This window comes from Oratosquilla oratoria, chromosome 11, assembly GCF_046742065.1.
Source record: "Oratosquilla oratoria isolate Oo_2021 chromosome 11, ASM4674206v1, whole genome shotgun sequence".
Lineage (NCBI taxonomy): Eukaryota > Metazoa > Arthropoda > Malacostraca > Stomatopoda > Squillidae > Oratosquilla > Oratosquilla oratoria.
The window spans coordinates 44,195,176-44,214,042 of record NC_134787.1 but is presented as its reverse complement, the minus strand read 5'-3'; the positions used below and the strand labels follow the sequence as shown (position 1 = coordinate 44,214,042).

General features: G+C 39.6%; 1 protein-coding gene across 1 annotated transcript in view; it reads left to right on the top strand.

The window, feature by feature from the left end:
- Positions 1–238: 238 nt before the first annotated feature.
- The window catches only part of LOC143030036 (uronyl 2-sulfotransferase homolog pip-like), a 21,684-nt gene continuing 3,055 nt past the window's right edge, over positions 239–18,867 (top strand). The window contains exons 1-7 of the mRNA XM_076193241.1: positions 239–297; positions 8,224–8,368; positions 8,607–8,758; positions 9,700–9,861; positions 13,499–13,606; positions 14,151–14,303; positions 17,835–17,995. Coding sequence (XP_076049356.1) covers positions 239–297; positions 8,224–8,368; positions 8,607–8,758; positions 9,700–9,861; positions 13,499–13,606; positions 14,151–14,303; positions 17,835–17,995 — 940 coding nt within the window. The remainder of the gene's footprint in view (positions 298–8,223; positions 8,369–8,606; positions 8,759–9,699; positions 9,862–13,498; positions 13,607–14,150; positions 14,304–17,834; positions 17,996–18,867) is intronic.

The window sequence follows — 18,867 nt, the reverse complement described above, 5'->3', positions numbered from 1 at the left end:
AGATTGTAGCGCTGCGATGTTTTTCATCCCTAGGCGGGTGGCGAACTAAGTACCACTACACCAGCAAACCGGTGTGTGTAAGTGTGTATGCGTGCATGTGTGTGTGTATGTATGTGCATATGTGTTTGTGTATGTGTGCGTGTGTGTGTGTTCGAGTTAATTCCAAGTTGTTTCTCCGCTAGAGGACACAAGAGTCACCTTCTCGGCGGCGAACGTGACCCCCCCGGATGCGAGGGTGATGATCTACAACCGCGTCCCCAAGTGCGGTTCCACCACTACACAGGCTTTACTAATGAGGTCAGTATCTGAATGGTTACACTAGCCCTGGACGTGTAGGTACGGGCATTTGGTTTTGGGCTCGTTTTAAGGGCCTGTTCACACTAGCGGTTTGAACCGCGGCGATAACACACAGTCAAGGTGTGTGTGTGTATATATATATATATATATGTATATATATATATATATGTATATATATATGTATATATATATATATATGTATATATATATATATATATATATATATATATATATATATATATATTTTTTTTTTTAATAAAGAAGAATCCTATATTTCGGCTAACAACTGTAGCCCTCTAGGTACTTTCCTGAAGAGGGCTACAGTTGATAGCCGAAATATAGGATTCTTCTTTATTCAAAGTTTACTTTCTCCGACTGTGGGTTCCTGTGTGTCATATATATATATATATATATATATATATATATATATATATATATATATATATATATATATATATATATATATATATATATAGTCACCTTTTACGACCCAAGTGGGAACACTCGGTGCCAATATTCTTTCTCCCCTACCACACGGATGTGCTGCGTCGTGCTGCGTTGCTTTTGATCCAGGGCGGTGGGCGAGATGCAGGGATGACCCGTCATGCAGGAGGAGCCATGATGAGAGGGAAGGAGGGGTGGTGGAAGGGAGTGGAATGGGTGGGGAATGGAATTATGTCATTTGACTTTGGCTACCAACCTTGTAAGGGGGACAAAGCCCTTGGTATATGTATGTATATATATATATATATATATATATATATATATATATATATATATATATATATATACATATATACACACGTTACAGTCACTATCTAAATTCAGACAATTTGGAAAGTGACTGAACTTTTCAGGCAACATGTTAATTTCCTGGTTCACCCAGTCAATTCAAATATCAGCTAGCTAAAATTACAGACATTTTACAAAGAGACTAAAATTCTGGTAGATTTTCTTGACATACTGACTGAAATGAATCCTGGTATGGATATTTGGCTAGTTTGTCTATTCTGACTATGTCTAGATAGTTTGTCTCTGTATGCGTATGTGTGATTGGCCAGTTTGCCTATTGGCGATTTGAGTGGTAATGCCTGGGCAGTTCATCAGTATGTGCGTATGTGTGTTTGTATGTATGTATGTATGTATGTGTGTATGTATGTATGTATGTATGTATGTATGCAATAAAAAAACTAGGAGCGTGTGTTCACAAATGCGTAAGTAACCACTAAGAAAAGTAAACTAGCGAAGTTAGTTTACTTTTCCAAGTGGTTACTTACGCGTATGTATGTATGTATATATGTATGTATGTATGTATGTATGTGTGTATGTATGTATGTATGTATGCAATAAAAACACTAGGAGCGTGTGTTCACAAATGCGTAAGTTTACTTTTCCTAGTGGTTACTTACGCGTATGTATGTATGTATGTATGTATGTATGTATGTATGTATGTATGTATGTATGTGTTATGTCACTCCTTTAAGACTTGATTACTAAAATATTCAAGTCCTAATCAAATAAAGTTAATAATCATGTTTATCCAGGTTCATATCAATTTAAGAGGATAGGAGAAACATTTTGAACATTTACCATACCGTCTGGGGTATTGGCTGCTTGTTATTGTGGCAAAGTAGCATGCAGTCGATACTTTAGGGTCTATATGGGGCGCCCCTACGGACCAGAGCCACACATCATTTTGTCTATGATAGAAGAAATTCTGTTCATAGAGAAATGATGACACTTTTATGCTACGACTGTCCCTCCGTTATGCCGTCCCCAAACCCCTTGTTGCTGTCCTGTACCATTTCTCTGAGTATTCTCTTTCTGTGATGGGGGAATTCCCTGTGGTGGGGGAAAAGAATACTGCCACCAAGTTTCCCACTTGGATCGTAAGAGGCGAGAAGAAATGGACGGAGAGAGGGACTAGGCATCCTTCTCCCGGGCGCCCCAAGGGGCAGATTTCTAAAAAGACAAGGACCGGCCTAAGGGGTGCTGGCGGGCCTCGGGCCAGCACCCAAAGGTTTGGGTCTTTTAATGTGCGTGGGTGTGGTACAGATGAGAGTAAAAGGGAAGAGATAGGTAGTATGTTTGTGAGAAGAAAGATGGATGTGTTGGCTTTGAGTGAAACTAAGTTGAAAGGGAAGGGTGAGTGTAAGTTTGGGAGTGTAAGTGGGAGGTTATCAGGAGTGAAGAGAGGGCGAGGGAGGGAAGGGGTGGCTATTCTAGTAAGTGAGGAGATAGGTAAACGTGTAGTGGAGTGGAAGGAGGTTTCCTCAAGGATAATGTGGATGAAGGTGAAACTGGGAAAGGAGATGTGGGTCTTTGTAAGTGCATATGGGCCTGGCAGTGAGAAGAGCATGGAAGAAAGGGAGGCCTTTTGGATAGATTTAAATGAGTGCATAGAGGGTTTAGGAAGAAATGTCAATGTAATAGTACTGGGAGACCTTAATGCTAGGGTGGGAAATGGTCCAATCGATGGAGTGGTTGGGAAGTGTGGAGTTCCAGGAAAGAATCGTAGTGGAGAGTTGATGGTGGAAATGTGTCTAGAAAGAGAGTTGATGATAGCAAATACAGTGTTTCGGAAGAAAGTCAAGCATAAGTACACATGGGAGAGGGTGGTGGAGGGAAGGGTGGTAGATAGAGCGCTAATGGATTATGTAGTGGTAAATAGGATTATGATAGGAAGAGTTAAGGATGTACATGTGCTAAGGGGAGAGGGTGGGGGAATATCAGATCATTTTTTGGTGGAAGGTAAGCTGAGAGTGGAGGATAGATGGAGAAGGAGGAAAGGGACAAAAGGTAGGGAGGTTCTTAGAGTGAACTCCTTGAATGAAAAGGAAAAGGAGAAGGAGTACGAAAAGAAGCTGAAGGAGGAATGGGAGGGAGTAAAGGATAGAGCAGAGATGGGTGTGGAGGAGGAATGGGGATGGTTCAAGGAGGGAGTCTTAAAGTGTGCAAGGATGGTGTGTGGAACAAGAAGGACAGGGGGAAATAGAAGAAAGGGTAGTGAATGGTGGGATGAGGAAACAAAGAAGGTTGTAGAAGAGAAGAAGCGAGCTTTCACAGATTGGTTACAAAAGAGGACAGGGGAGTCATATGAGACGTACAAAGAAAAGAAAAGAGAAGTAAAGCAAAAGGTAAAGGAGGCAAAGAGGAGAGCAGATGTGAAATGGGGTAGGAGTATGACAGAAAATTTTGAAAGTAATAAAAAGATGTTTTGGAAAGAAATTAAGAGAGGAAGAGGAGGCGAATCAAGTAGGGAAGAAAAGGTAAAAGGTACAGATGGAGAGATGATAATGGAAGAGATGGCAGTGAGGGGAAGATGGGCAGAATATTTTAGGGAGTTGCTGAATGTGAAGGAGGATAGGGAAGGAAAGATAGCTGCAGTGGGAAATGCGAAGAAAATGAGAGTGATGAGTGAGGAGAATGGAGGAGAAATAAGGAAGGATGAGGTGAAGGTAGTTGTAAAGATGATGAAAGCAGGTAAGGCACCTGGTCTGGATGGATGTCATGCAGAATGTCTGAAAAAGGGAGGTTCAGTGATGGTGGACTGGTTGGTGAGGTTATTTAATGTTTACTGGAGAGAGGGTAGAGTACCGGAGGACTGGAGTAGTGCCTGTATAGATCCTCTTTACAAGGGAAAAGGGGACAAGTGTGAATGTAGTAGTTTCAGAGGGATTAGCCTGTTGAGTGTAGTAGGGAAGGCTTATGGGAGGATCTTAATTGAGAGGATTAGGAGAGGAACAGAAGGAGTAATTGGTGAGGAACAGTGTGGATTTAGGACGGGTAGAGGTTGTGTAGATCAGATCTTTGTGGTAAGACAGATATGTGAGAAAGCTATAGGAAAGGGGAGGGATGTTTTTTGGGCTTTTATGGATCTGGAAAAAGCTTATGATAGGGTAGACAGAAAGGCACTGTGGGAGGTTATGCAGATTTATGGGATAGGAGGAAAGCTTTTGGGAGCTGTCAAGAGTTTTTATGTGAGTAGTAGAGCATGTGTTAGGATTAGAAATGGAGAGAGTGAGTGGTTTGAAGTAAAGGTGGGACTTCGTCAAGGATGCGTTATGTCGCCCTGGCTGTTCAACTTATACATGGATGGAGTGGTGCGAGAGGTGAATGCTAGGGTAGTGAGTCAGGGATTGGAGATGGTTAAAGAAAATGGAGAAAAGTGGGAGGTGAGCCAGCTGTTGTTTGCGGACGACACTGCGCTTGTGGCAGGGTCAGAGGAGGGATTGAGGAAGCTGGTGGCAGAGTTTGGGAGAGTATGTGATAGAAGAAAGCTAAAGATAAATGTGGGTAAAAGTAAGGTGATGAGATGTACAAGGGGTGAAAGTGGCAGTAGACTGGAAGTGAGCATTAAGGGAGAGCGACTGGAGGAAGTGGATAGTTTTAGATACTTGGGTGCAAGTGTAGCAGGAAAAGGTGGAGTGAAGGTGGAGGTAGAATGTAGATTGAGAGAAGCGAGTAAATGCCTTGGTGGTTTAAAGAGTGTAATGAGGAATAGACATTTGGGAATGGATGCGAAGAGGAGACTGTATGAAGGAGTGATTGTGCCAACAGCACTGTATGGGGCAGAAACGTGGAACATAAGAGAAGAAGAGAGAAGGAGTTTGAATGTGTTTGAGATGAGGTGTCTGAGAAGTATGATGGGGGTTACTAGGCTGGATAGAGTGAGAAATGAGGAGGTGAGGAGGAGAACAGGGGTAAAAAAGGATTTGGGAGATAGGGTTGATGAAAGAATATTAGGATGGTTTGGACACATGGAAAGAATGAGTGAAGAAAGACTAGTAAAAGAGGTATGGAAGGCAGATGTGGAGGGAGTGAACATGAGGGGACGTCCTAGGATGAGGTGGATGGATGGGGTGAAGGGGGCTTTGGGGAAGAGGGGAATGTCTGTTGAGGAAGGAAGGGAGAGGACGGAAGACAGAGGTGAGTGGAGAATGGTTGTATATGGATGATGTTGTGACTGCATGAGGAGGAATGGGCGGGGGGGTGGGGGGTGGGGTAGTATGTGTGAGTAAATTTTGACGCAGCCCGAAGGGATTTCTCCCCGTCCTCGCCTTATATGCAAAGGGGGACGGAGAGGGGGGGTCGCCGATTAAATGAAGCGGCCTTGCTGTGGATGTACTGTGTCTTGCGACACTGCTTCTGACCCAGGGCGGTGGGCGGGGTGCAGGGATGACCCGTCATCCAGGAGGGGCTCAGATGAGAGGAAGGGTGGGAAGGGTGTGGAGTGTATTTGGGGATGAAATGGGTGGGAGTGTTTTTATGCCTTTTTCTTTTTGGCTACCTCCCTTGGAAGGGGGAAAAAGCCTTGGTATATGTATGTACCATTTATAAAACTTTATTACTAAGAACCTTACTTATTGATGAATATGAAAGCAATTATGAAATATCAAATAGTATATAAAAATTAGAGCACAATATCAACTAGGGAGGAAGTGACAAAGGGAGAATATTATTTGATTTTCGCTACGATTAGCCTTTTCTTTTATCACTTTTACTTTCGATTTCATTTCTTTACAGATACATTAGTTTATAGTAATGATGATAAACTATTTACCAAGTTGTTGACGGTGACTGTGAAATAACAATCATTCCCGAGAGTCTTCTAGAAGTAACGTAGAATGATCTTCAAATATGTTGATATAAGATGGGATTTAGATGACTTGATCCAGGCTTGGGCGTTGATGTATAGGGTTGACGGTAGGGTTGCCAACTCTGTTAAGCTACAATAAAGGACATAAAATCTTTACTGATATTTATTTAAGTGGCTATAGATCATAATAGATGCCTATATTAAATGCAGTTCAAAATCACATTTCTCTTACCTAAATAAAAATATAAAAACAAGAATGAGAAGACATTTATTTTACCTTGATCAAAGGATTCTAATCTTTAGAACTATATTTGCCCTGGCTTTTTGCTGCCTTCAGAAAATTTGTATCATCTTTGCTGTTTTTAGCGAATTCCAAATAACTACTTTTTATGTTAAAATGTATGAGAAGTTCGTTCTTAATTCAACAGAGCATTAGTTCCTTTCATCTCACCATTTAGATGACATTATACTAAAAACTCTAGATGATGTTCCAGGAATCGATTGTACAAAAGAAACTATTTTGAAAACATTGATACATTTAAAGTCCATAGATTTCAAAACAAAATACCACTTTCTGGTTATTGCTGAGCTTATGAAGAGTTCAGAGCTTTTGATAGTGTTGAAGTTTCTTTGAATAATACTACTTCATCAAGAAGTTCATCCATCTTTATTCTATGCTTTCCTTCTAGCTTCAAGTGTTCTACTACTTCTACAAATTTCTGAAACTTTGGGAAATGAATGGCCTACGAAGCTTATGTTTGATAATACGTCGAATTTTGAATTTCATCGAAATCTTTTCTGTTTTTCCAAATATCTGTTAACATGAAATATTGGCACTGCTAATAAAAAATTTCCCACATAGATTTCACTGCTCTTCTGGTATTTATGACACATTACGGCTCGATTTTGTGAAGGGTGTCATCATTACATTGTTGTATAATACGCCATATTTGTTTTGGTTCTTCGTGAGTTCAGTTGATAGGCGGAAGTATTGCCTTTCCAAACGTCCAATGGCACCTCCTTTCTTTCTCTATTATTTTCCTTTTATTTTTTCTTGGTGGTGGTTCTCATATTTAGTAACATACTTTACGATTTTCTGGTTTTCCCAAAATTAGTGTCTTTTTTTTTTTAATGAAAAACTGAGTTATACATAAAATGAGGTTAATTTTACACCCTGGACTGCGGTCTGCCGCTCTGTGCGTCTGGTATTGTGCAGAATGCGGAGTTGACAGTCTGCACTCTTACAAGAAGTAAACGCTTTTGCAATCATCATATCTCAAGAGTAGGATTGAACTACCAGTCACAACAATTTCAAAATAAAGGACAACTAGTGTCATTTCAAATCTCAATAAAGGACAAGGACAAATAGTGCTGAATAAAGGACTGTCCTTTGAAATAAAGGACGGTTTGCAACCCTAGTTGACGGTGAGCCAACTTCAAGACGGTGATGGTTCCTTCCATCACGTTTACGATCGACCCTAAATTTTGGACTCTAGAGGGCCTATATTCTTGTTTCTTCTACATTCTACCTTCTCTACTCCTAACCCACTTTGTGTCTCTGACTCTCCACTAACTTGCATACTCGTCTGTAGTATTTATATACTCGCGTGGTCATGACGTCATTTAGGGAATTCGTTATGGACGTTCGAGGTCTTACGCATTCAAATCAAGTTTTGTTTAAAAAGTTACTCAATCTCCTCACGCTCTCACACCTCCACTAGATGAACCACAAGGGGTTGTTCAGTCTACCGCCAGCGGAAGAAGAAAAGGTGTCAGCCAGCATGAGAATTCCTCACACATAGGAAATTAGAGAAGGGAGATAGCTATAGTTGGGAGTTGAAGTCTAGGAAACTTCGGGAACAAACCGGCACCGTGGACGCTCCTGCAATACAAACATGTAGTTTTGAAGGACCAGAGAAGTGATACGTGGAAATATCTGTGAATTACTCACGACGTAAAAAGCATACCTTGGGCCTTAAACGAGTAAAACTCACGTTATACATAGAAACTTAATGCACTGTATTGTCAAATTTTAGTTTCACAGAAAAAGTCCACATCAATTAAAAATTATTTTGACATTTATTGCAATTCAAGGTATAACCATAATGATCAAATATTAAAGTAACATGATCAATCACGATCATAAAATTTTCTACAATCACTTATTTCTTTAATAAATTGGTGAGGATGTCTGAACATAAGATAATATACATGTACATGGTCGGAGAGACCCGTCCTAGACTAATCCTGCGCGCTATAGTACCTAAAGCTAAAATAGCACAAATATCTCACCGTAAAACATTTCTGTATTGATCATGGTGATGCAGCACTAGCTTGGTAGAGTCTTTTGATGGAGAAACACTCTCAGACGAACATGATACCTTTGATAATCACGGATCTGATGATTGCATTGTCTGGGATGGTGGGACCCAAACTATATCCTTCGAGGATTACACTAGGGTTCACGCGGGGGTAAATTTCCATACCTTGAACACGATTCACAAGATTTTTGCTATCTGTCCACATTCTATGCAGTTTAGCAGTTATTTACGTGGGTACAAAGGCCCCACAATGCAGAATCACTGGATGCGACGTGCGATAACCGGCAGCTGGATCCTCGTGGGTTACCGCAGAATTCACGAGGGGGTAAATTTATATCTTGAACACAGTTCACAAAATTTACATTCTATTCACGCCTTATGCACTCTAGGAGTGGTTTGCGTGGGCACACTGGCCCCACAATGCAGGATCACTGGATGCAACTTGCAGAGACCGGCCGTTTCATCCCTCCATCCGGTATATGGTTAGTGAGAAGGTCGAGAAGTTACTAAGTGACGCGACGCAGGGCGCAGAGTCAACAAAGTGTGGTGCAGTGGTTTTGGCGCGCGAATTTTCCTATTGTTAATTTGCTTGAGGAATGTAGTATGATGTCGGGACAGGAGTTGGTGCAATTCTAGTCTTGTGAGATAATTAATAGTTATAAGGAAAGGGACAGGTAATCCTAAATAACCTAATTTATGCTAGCCAAAATAAGTGGAAAGCGCGCAGGGGCTATGAGAAGCCGCGTGCTCTCCAACAAAACAATAAATGTGAAAACAAAAGGCGATGCAGAGGGAAGAAGAAAAAAAAAAAAAAAACGTATTAAACTTAATACAAAACGTAAAGACACAATAATAACAACATAGTAAATAAACTGAAGTCAATTGATAAATTGAGACATTTTAAAATATAGCAACATTTCGAGTATGGGAAGCGTGCGAAGACAACTTCCAGTATGATTGGCTTATGAAGACAAAACTTTCAGTATGAATGACTTGTATGTGTGGTGAACTGTTCTGACTATTGAATGAGAACGTATACATTATTCTCATCTAATAAAGGAAATCGAGGATACTTAGACTCAATAAGGCACTACCAACCAGTTGGCGCCAAACTCTCACAAAAAAAAAAAAAAAAAAAAAAAAATGCTGCGGGGAATGGGACTCAAGTAACTTTAGCTTGCTTGAGATGGGAGCAAAATATATAAAGAAGTAATCACTGGATGCTTTAAGACTTCCAATGTCCACAATTTCAGGCTCTGATGTAAATATTACATCTAGTCTCGACGGTTCTTCGTTATTTCTATGTCTGGTATTCTCTTTCACACACACACACACACACACACACACACACACACACACACACACACACACACACACACACACACACACACACATATATATATATATATAAATCTGTGAGTCTTCTGTCAACATATTTTCCTAGTGTATCCCATGAATACTTTTCACATTTCAATGTTTCAGGATGGAAAAAAGGAACAGCTTTATCTACAAACTATCTGATACCTATGACAAGCATCGCTTAGACGCCAAAGAACAGAAAAAGTTAGTAGCCAGACTCTACAGGAAAACCCGCAAAGGGGCTAAAGGCTACGATAGACACATGTACTACTTCAATGTGAGCAGGTTAGCAAGTGTTTACACTACTACGGTTCCAAGAACTGCAGCTTGCAATTGTGTTTGTGCGCATTCGCGGCCTTCATGGCATCGCCAGAGCCGCTCTCGTTTCGTAAACAGTCTATGCAGTGCTCCATATTTAGAATTATATCTATATTTTATTCTAAACCGATTGTTTTGATATGTTTTATCAGAATATCTTTTGGGGTGTTTTGATAGGTGCATACATGTACCAAGGGCTATTTCTTCCAGACAAGGGAGCACTGGCGGATCCAGGATACATACATACATATATATATATATATATATATATATATATATATATATATATATATATATATATATATATATATATATATATTAGCCAAATTACCCGCGCGGTGCTGCGAGTTCGTGAATAATCCCTAACCTAACCATATCCCACCTAACTTTAACCATTAACTCTAAAAAAAATTTTTTAAATGAAATATGGCTTTAAACACTCCCCTCTCCCAGGTGTGCGCCTCCCCCCCCCCACGAAGTTTGGGAAGCCTTAGTTTGAAAATACATGCATACACAAATACAAATATCATATGTACACATTCGTTTGCGTGCGTGTGTGTGTGTGGATTGACAATAAATGTCTGCAGTTAAAGGTGAAGAAAGGTATCTCATTTATTCATCTTCAGAATATATATTGTTATATGGGGTTTATCTGCAAAAACCTAGGAAGAGTTTGTGAATAATCATTTCCGCCCGCACTAAAATTAAATAAAAATAACCAATATTTCAACATTTTGTAAAATTATACAATCATTTTACATTTATATGTTTTCTTCTTACGAAAGTTATCATGGTTTGTGGCACTAAAATTAAATAAAAATAACCAATATTTCAACATTTGGTAAAATTATACAATCGTTTTACATTTACATGCTTTCTTACAAAAGTTATCATGGTTTGTGGTAACATTAATTTCACAAATATAGATAATATTTATGGACACATAAAATGGTTTGTTTAATCATATTAATTCTTATGTCACAAAAATACTACGCGAGTTAAGGGGAAACTACAGTAGTGGCGTGTTACCACACCATAAACCACCTAACTTCAACCCTTAACCCTAATCAATTTTTTTTAAATGAAATATAGTTATACAAGTACCTGGAGTGATAGGGTATCAGAATATATATAGTTATGGAAGTCTATCTCCAAGAGGAGTTCGTGAACAAACAAACAAACAGGCAGACAGAGGCTACTACTTTATTATAGTATATATATATATATATATATATATTATATATATATATACAATCCCATCACCATGACACAAAAATGCAAAATAACCACAGGAGAAGAGAAACTTGTAGACAGTAAGTACTTTCGTATATTACATCTTCAGACTAAATAAGAGATATAGAGTTGTGTTTAAATGTGAGTATCAGATAGCAACCGCAGGGGGCGAAGGGGGAGAGCTTACAGGATTTCAGATACTGAATCTTTTTTATGACGAAATTAGAACTATCCGGAATATTGGAGAAAAGTTAAGATATCCCTCTCATGTTGCTTGGAGGTTCAAGATAACACATTGAAGTTATGGTAGCTGGCTTGATGCGAGCGGCTTTTCGAGGCGAGACAACGGTTAGTTCTTCTGCCGTTTATTGTATAAAAATCCCGCTCTCCGAAGAGAGCATTTCCTTATATACATGGATCGTGGCAAGGTTGCCGACGAGGCATTTATTTACATAAACGCTGTTTCCAGTGAGACTAGACAGTTGAATGGGTTTTACATGACCTACATAATTAAGGAGAAGATTATACATAGTTGTGTGATATTTGTACAATATGTCCGAATTGGACAGGAGAGAATAACCTTAAGGAATATTTATTCTGGAATGGCAATAGCATTGGTTAGCCGTTTGGTGAACAGCTGTGCGTCCCTGAGAGGTCATGACCTTGATGATGGACAATAGAACTCGACCGCGACGTCTTGACCCTTATGGTCTCGTGAGGTCAGACTACCACATCGCTCTGCTTCCTGGTGCTGCGATATGCATGTGCATATGCGCACACGTCCTGTGGTGTAGAGGCGGTAGATGAAAGGTAGATAGGTAAATAGGTAGATTACGCTGTCAAGAAGCTCTTGGAGTTGTCCAATCCTCATATTCTTAATCAATGTCACAATACTGCCAAGAAACGTTTCTACAAAGCACGCAATCAAGAACAAGAAAAACATAATCAAATTAACACACCTGGTCTTCCTTTTCATGAAAGCTTTCGTAGTATTGCAATCAACATACTCAAGAAATTGGATATCAAAGTAGATTTTAAATATGACCACACCATTAAGAAAATTCTAATTAAGAACAGCCCGCCTGACAACAACGGTGTTGTTTATCAAATTTCATGCCAAGACTGTAACAAATTTTATATTGAACAAACCGGGAAAAACTTGGGAACAAAATTTTTCCAATATATAGTGTGAGACCTATCCAGGAAAATAATGCATTATTTCAACACAAAGCATTATACAACCATCTTATTGATTGTTCCAAGGCAACAATTTTAGCCAAAGGAAAGATCCTACATGAAAGAAATGTAATAGAATCTTGCTTAATATCAGGTACGGTTGATCAAAATGTAAACTTAAGCTATGAACATTATAAATGTGATAAATTGGTAGCTCAAATGATGACAAGATGTTTCCGCCGCATTAAGTCAAACTGTTTTGAGATTAGGAAATTGGTGAGGTCTGCAAGATTGGGGGTTTTGCCAAAGACGAGTACCATGTTGCATGTGTGTGGATCACGTGCATGGTTGGTAATGGTTAGTGACGGTTTCACCAAGAGCTTTTTCCCCCTTACAAGGGGGGTGCCAATGTCAAAAGGCATAATCCCACTCCCACCCATTACAGTCCCATTCACCTCCCCTTACTCCCTCTCCTCTTGTCTTCTCTTGGATGATGGGTCGTCCCTGCATCTCGCCCATTGCCCTGGGTCAGAAACAATGCAGCAAGACACAGAACATCTACAGCAAGGCCGATTCATTCAATTGGTGATCTCCCCTTTCCGCCTCTTCATGCAGATACATTGAAAATGAGGAGAAAATTTTTGGGGGAATGCATCGAAATATAATTCACACATAACCACACCCTAAGCCCCCTATCCCCCATTCACTCCCTTCCATGCATCACAGTATCATTCACACATGGCCATTCTCCACTCACCCCTATCTTTTGTATTTTCCCTTCCTTCTTTAACAAGCGTCCACCTCTTTCCCAACGCCCCTTTCACACCATCCATCCATCTCATCCTCGGTCGCCCCCTCATGTTCACTCCATCTACCTCTGCCTTCCACATTTCTTTTACTAACCAATGGCAAAGGAAATATTTGAGGATAGTAGAAATGAGGTATAGTAGAAGTCAAAAGAATTTAGCAAGCTTTTTTTGAGTGAAGATTAGTCTCCAATCATAGAAGAATGCTGCATAACTCTGGTCTATAGGGATGTGACTAAAGTCCTTGACATATCAACTTTATGGAGCATGCAGTCAGTATAGTCATACGGGGCGGGGAATTGTGATTCAATTCTAGGCGAATCAGAGTTTCAAAGTACTGGAATTTTATCTTTTGATTATGTAAGCTATGCTTGAAATTCCTTCCGCAGGTTTGGATATCCACGGCCCGTCATGGTGAATCTCATCCGCGATCCTGTAGAGAGATTCATATCCAATTTCTACTTCATGAGAAGTGATCTCAGATGGAGAACTAACGGGTTTGTTCACTTCTTTGTATATATCTTTTCTGATTATAGCCTTGTAGTAAAGAATTAAGGGTATTTTTTTGTTTGCATGCTTTTTCATTGTAACTCATTGCGACACTAAGAATCATACTATGTCATGTATATATTTATTCAAATGACAAGATGTTATGATGGTCATGTGGTGGTGGTGCATTCGGAAGCGTGCAGGGCTCACATATTCATTAGTCATGGGTTCAAGTCTCTCACTCCTCTCTGATTCCCAGCAGTGGCTGTTACTTGCCCCAGTAGTCCAATTGTATAGGGGAAATGTGACTGCTTCAGTCGCAGCAACCCACCTCCTGGCATAAGCTCCACACCTTGCACCTTATTCGTGCTTTTACGGTATTCATATTAGATTCCTAGACGAGCTCAGGCTACATATCTGTAATTTTTCTCGTGGGGGTACAGGTCCTTTTGGTATTCTTATGAAATTCTTAAAGTGCTAGGAACTTTATCTTTATTTATTTTTTAATTCTTAAAGTACTGAAAATTAGAATACAGAAATTTTCTTTTTCAGGGACTTGAGGTTGGACAATCGGCCACCAAAATCTTGGTTTGAGAAGAATCTGGATACATGCATAGGTCTTAGCGATCCAGAGTGTCTACCTGTCCGGGGTAAACTGAGGGAACTTCAGCTGAGTTATTTCTGCGGACATCACCCAGGCTGCTTGTGAGTTCCTTTCTATTTATAGTAGAGTATACACACATATATATGGTTTATAGTTTATTCATGGGACTACCTAGTATAGGCCTTATGGTCTCTTGCAGTCTCCTACATCCTACATTGTGCCACTTGGTTGGACAAGGGCACACGTGGTGCCAATTAACAAAGGTAGAAACAAGGAAACACCTCTAAATTGTAGGCCAGTATCACTAACCAGCACAAAAGTGAAATTATGTGAATGGATTGTGAAATCGATGGACCAAATATCTTAAAAAGATGAACATTCTGACAGTCTTTTTGGCCTCAGATCTGGAAAGTCATGTGTGTCGAACCTTTTAAGCTTTTAATCGAGAGTGATTGATGTGCTGCAAGAGAGAGAGGGGTAGGTGGAGTATGTTTACCTGGACCTAGAGAATCGACCTCACAGTCGACTTATGTGGAAACTGGAGCATGTTTGAGGACTGAGAGGCAAACTACTAGAGTGGATTAAAGACTTTTTGAAGGAAAGAGAGGCAAACTACTAGAGTGGATTAAAGACTTTTTGAAGGAAAGAGAGGCAAACTACTAGAGTGGATTAAAGACTTTTTGAAGGAAAGAGAGGCAAACTACTAGAGTGGATTAAAGACTTTTTGAAGGAAAGAGAGGCAAACTACTAGAGTGGATTAAAGACCTTTTGAAGGAATGAGAGGCAAGCTACTAGAGTGGATTAAAGACCTTTTGAAGGAATGAGAGGCAAGCTACTAGAGTGGATTAAAGATTTTTTTTAAGGAAAGAGAGGCAAACTACAAGAGTGGATTAAAGACTTTTTGAAGGAATGAGAAGCAAGCTACTAGAGTGGATTAAAGACTTTTTGAAGGAAAGAGAGGCAAACTACTAGAGTGGATTAAAGACTTTTTGAAGGAAAGAGAGGCAAACTACTAGAGTGGATTAAAGACTTTTTGAAGGAAAGAGAGGCAAGCTACTAGAGTGGATTAAAGACTTTTTGAAGGAAAGAGAGGCAAGCTACTAGAGTGGATTAAAGACTTTTTGAAGGAAAGAGAGGCAAACTACTAGAGTGGATTAAAGACTTTTTGAAGGAAAGAGAGGCAAACTACTAGAGTGGATTAAAGACCTTTTGAAGGAATGAGAGGCAAGCTACTAGAGTGGATTAAAGACTTTTTGAAGGAAAGAGAGGCAAACTACTAGAGTGGATTAAAGACTTTTTGAAGGAAAGAGAGGCAAACTACTAGAGTGGATTAAAGACTTTTTGAAGGAAAGAGAGGCAAACTACTAGAGTGGATTTAAAGACTTTTTGAAGAAAAGATACATGAGGACAGTAGTAAAGGACAAGATGTCCAGCTGGAGAGCAATAGCGAGCGGAGTACCACAAGGTTCAGTGGTTGGACCAATAATGTTTCTTGTCTATGTTAATGACATGATGAAAGGAACAATAAGCTATGCCAACATATTTGCAGATGATGCAAAAATCATGAGAAGAGTGAAAAATGAGGATGGTAGAATGTTGCAAAAATATCTAGATACTGTTTTTGCATGGAGCCAAGAATGGGAAATGAAGTTCAATGCAAAAAAAAAAAAAAAAAATGCAAAGTACTGGAGATGGGCAATAAGCAGTAAAAGTCCATCCTTAAACCATTCCTTGAGAGGAGAACACATTACAAAAGCAAAAGAGGAGAAATACTTGGGAGTGTTGATAAAAGACAACCTGTTTCCTAACAGACATATCAGCAGGATTGTGGTAAAGACATATGGACTATTACAGAAAATTAAAATGATGTTCTATTATATGGATGAAGAATTGATAAAGAAAAAAAAAAATCATCAAAACCCTGAGACGTCCAAGACTGGAATGCACATCAGTGGTATGGTCCCCACACAGAATGAATGATATAAGCAAGATTGAGAGAATACAAAGGGCAGCAACCAAACTGGTCCCCAGCCTGACAGACAAGCCATATGAAGAGAGACTTAAAGTACTGGGTCTACCAACTTTGAAAGATCGAAGAGAAAAAGATCACATGATTACAGTGTTCAAGTCACTAAAGGGTATAGATTGCATTAATAGAAGAGGTCTTCTGATTAAAGATGGGAGGGCTTTGAGAGGTTATGGAAGTAAATTAAGAAAGAGCACATATGGAAAGGATGTGAAGAAATACAGTTTTCCATATAGACGTATATGTGGAATAGCTTAGAAGGTGATATAGCACAAGCTCAAACAGTACACGAGTACCTAAATATAACTGGAAACCAAATATGTATATTATGTTGGAACCATAGATTCATTTGAGTCTAGGTATGTTAGAAAATTATAGAATAGGAGACAGGACCTAAGGAGCATTGTTCCTTTCCTGGGTACTACAGTTTAGTAAATTATGTTCTTATGCTGTATTCAACATTTTTCGAGGTCAAGTCCAATTCGAAGTCCGTGCTGTCCAAGTCCAGCCTCAGGATCTAGTGCTTAAATTTGTATCTGAGGCAGCACTTGATGTTTCAAGTCCAGATTTTAGAGTTATACTAGTTAAGCAATCAAAATAAAGTTAATGTGAAGAAATTCAAAATAATGATTAGGTAGATTCATACAACTGAAGTTACAGAACCAAGAAAATTTCTTATCTAGCATATCCATTTGTCTGGTAAATGTCCTTTCTTTTTTATATGAATACAGTAGTGTCACGGTATGCCAGATATCCCAAGACCTTTTGCCAATTCCCTACTTGTTTCTTCACGAAAGTAGCAGTTGCCGATAAGACTGACGAGTTAAACACCATATGAGGACGGGGCCTTTATTTGTACGACGTTTCGCTTATTACAGCTTTTTCAAGTACTTGAAAAAGATGTAATAAGCGAAACGTCGTACAAAATGCATTATCACGGTCGCTACATGGAATCTTGAAATCTATACGCACATAATTATTTTCAACTTCCCTGTATCTCATCAAGTCGTCTATCATTTTACCTATGCTTCATATGATAGTTAATCCAACAGGCCCTAACACTCACCCTAGTTTGTTGGTGTTTTTGGAGATGAAAACCAAAGAGTAACACCCTCCCTATCATAATATTTACTTCTCTACTTGGTAATTTTAGCTTTCATTAGTAATGACAATAATAAATTGTTTATGGTAGCCTAATCTTGTGAATACATCAGTAATATATTTGATCTAACCTAACCTAACTCAACCCAACACAAACCATACCAACCCAACTAAACCGAACCCAGCCCAACCAAGCCCAAACCAATCCAACCCAACCTAATCTGACAGAATCTATATCAACCCAACCCAACCCGATCCAGCCCAACGTAATCTAGCCTAACTAACCCAACCTAAGACTTAAAAACAATACCCCCAAAAAATCTTAATTTAACAAAAGAAGCTCAAAAGAAGAAAATTGCATGTTGTAAAAGTGACTTTGTCAATGACCTAAAAGTTTTGATTGTTTTTCACAGTATTAATTATATGAGTTTTGAATCGTATTTCAATAATAACATATCTCCAGGAGTTTGTCTGGAGGTTACACAACACTAACTCTTTTTACAAGGCAAGTGGGTAACCATGGAGCCCTGCAGCGAGCCAAACGCCATGTGGAAAACTACTACAGCGTCGTGGCTCTTCTCGAAGAATACTTACTCTCCTTCAAGGTTCTCGAAGAATATGTACCACGGTTCTTCGCCAATGTTACATCTGAAAAAATGAGTTCAGGTAGGAGGATATTTTTGCGGTATCTGTTACAAAACTGGTGATTATTCCAACTAAATCCGGAAATGTTGTGGCCCCAATGTGAAGGCGCCTTTTCATGGTTTGTTTTCCTGGATATAGTGTGCTGGTGGCGTCACTGGAAGCATGCTGGTCTCGCATTCGCTTACTTGTGGGTTCAAATCCCACACACCCTCTCTGATTCCTAGCAATGACTGTCTGTTACCTGCAGTCCCAATGTAGTGTTCTGGTGTGAAGGACAACCAAGGAGGGGAATCAACGCAGTGATCTTTATCTTATTCTCTTTGTTCACCGAATCGGGCAAGAATGTAGGGAGCCTGAGATCTGGATTTGGAGGTCCTCGATCCAGTGTTTAGAGAGAGAAAAGGTCTTGGAACTTGTAGATCCTCGATCCGATGCTAGGAGAGAGAAGGTCTTGGGGCTAGTAGATCTGTTGCTGTCGCGATCGGAGAGGCTGGACTAGTGGACTAGAGGACTAGTGGAGTAGCTAGGACAGACCACCCGCTCGCACGGGATCGGTAGTTGTAGGAGGGGAAGAGATGTTTGTATGAAAATGAAAAGATAGTTGTGTATAAAAGAGGGTTTCTGCCACCGGGCGATTAGGAATGTTTATTTCGGCTTTGGGGGTGTGGGCAGGAGACTTGGGGTTGGAGGCTGGGATTAATATGTGTAACCGTGAGGTTACGTAGGAATATTTATTCTTCTTATCCTCATCCAACAAAGTTAGAAAACGAGTAGGAGGCATAGTCTTAGGGAAAGATAGAGAAATTGGAAATAATTATAGTGGTAGGTAAACTGAAATGAGATGTAGTAGGAGAGAAAGTTAGAAATGAAAATAATTTCAGTAGAAGAAAAAG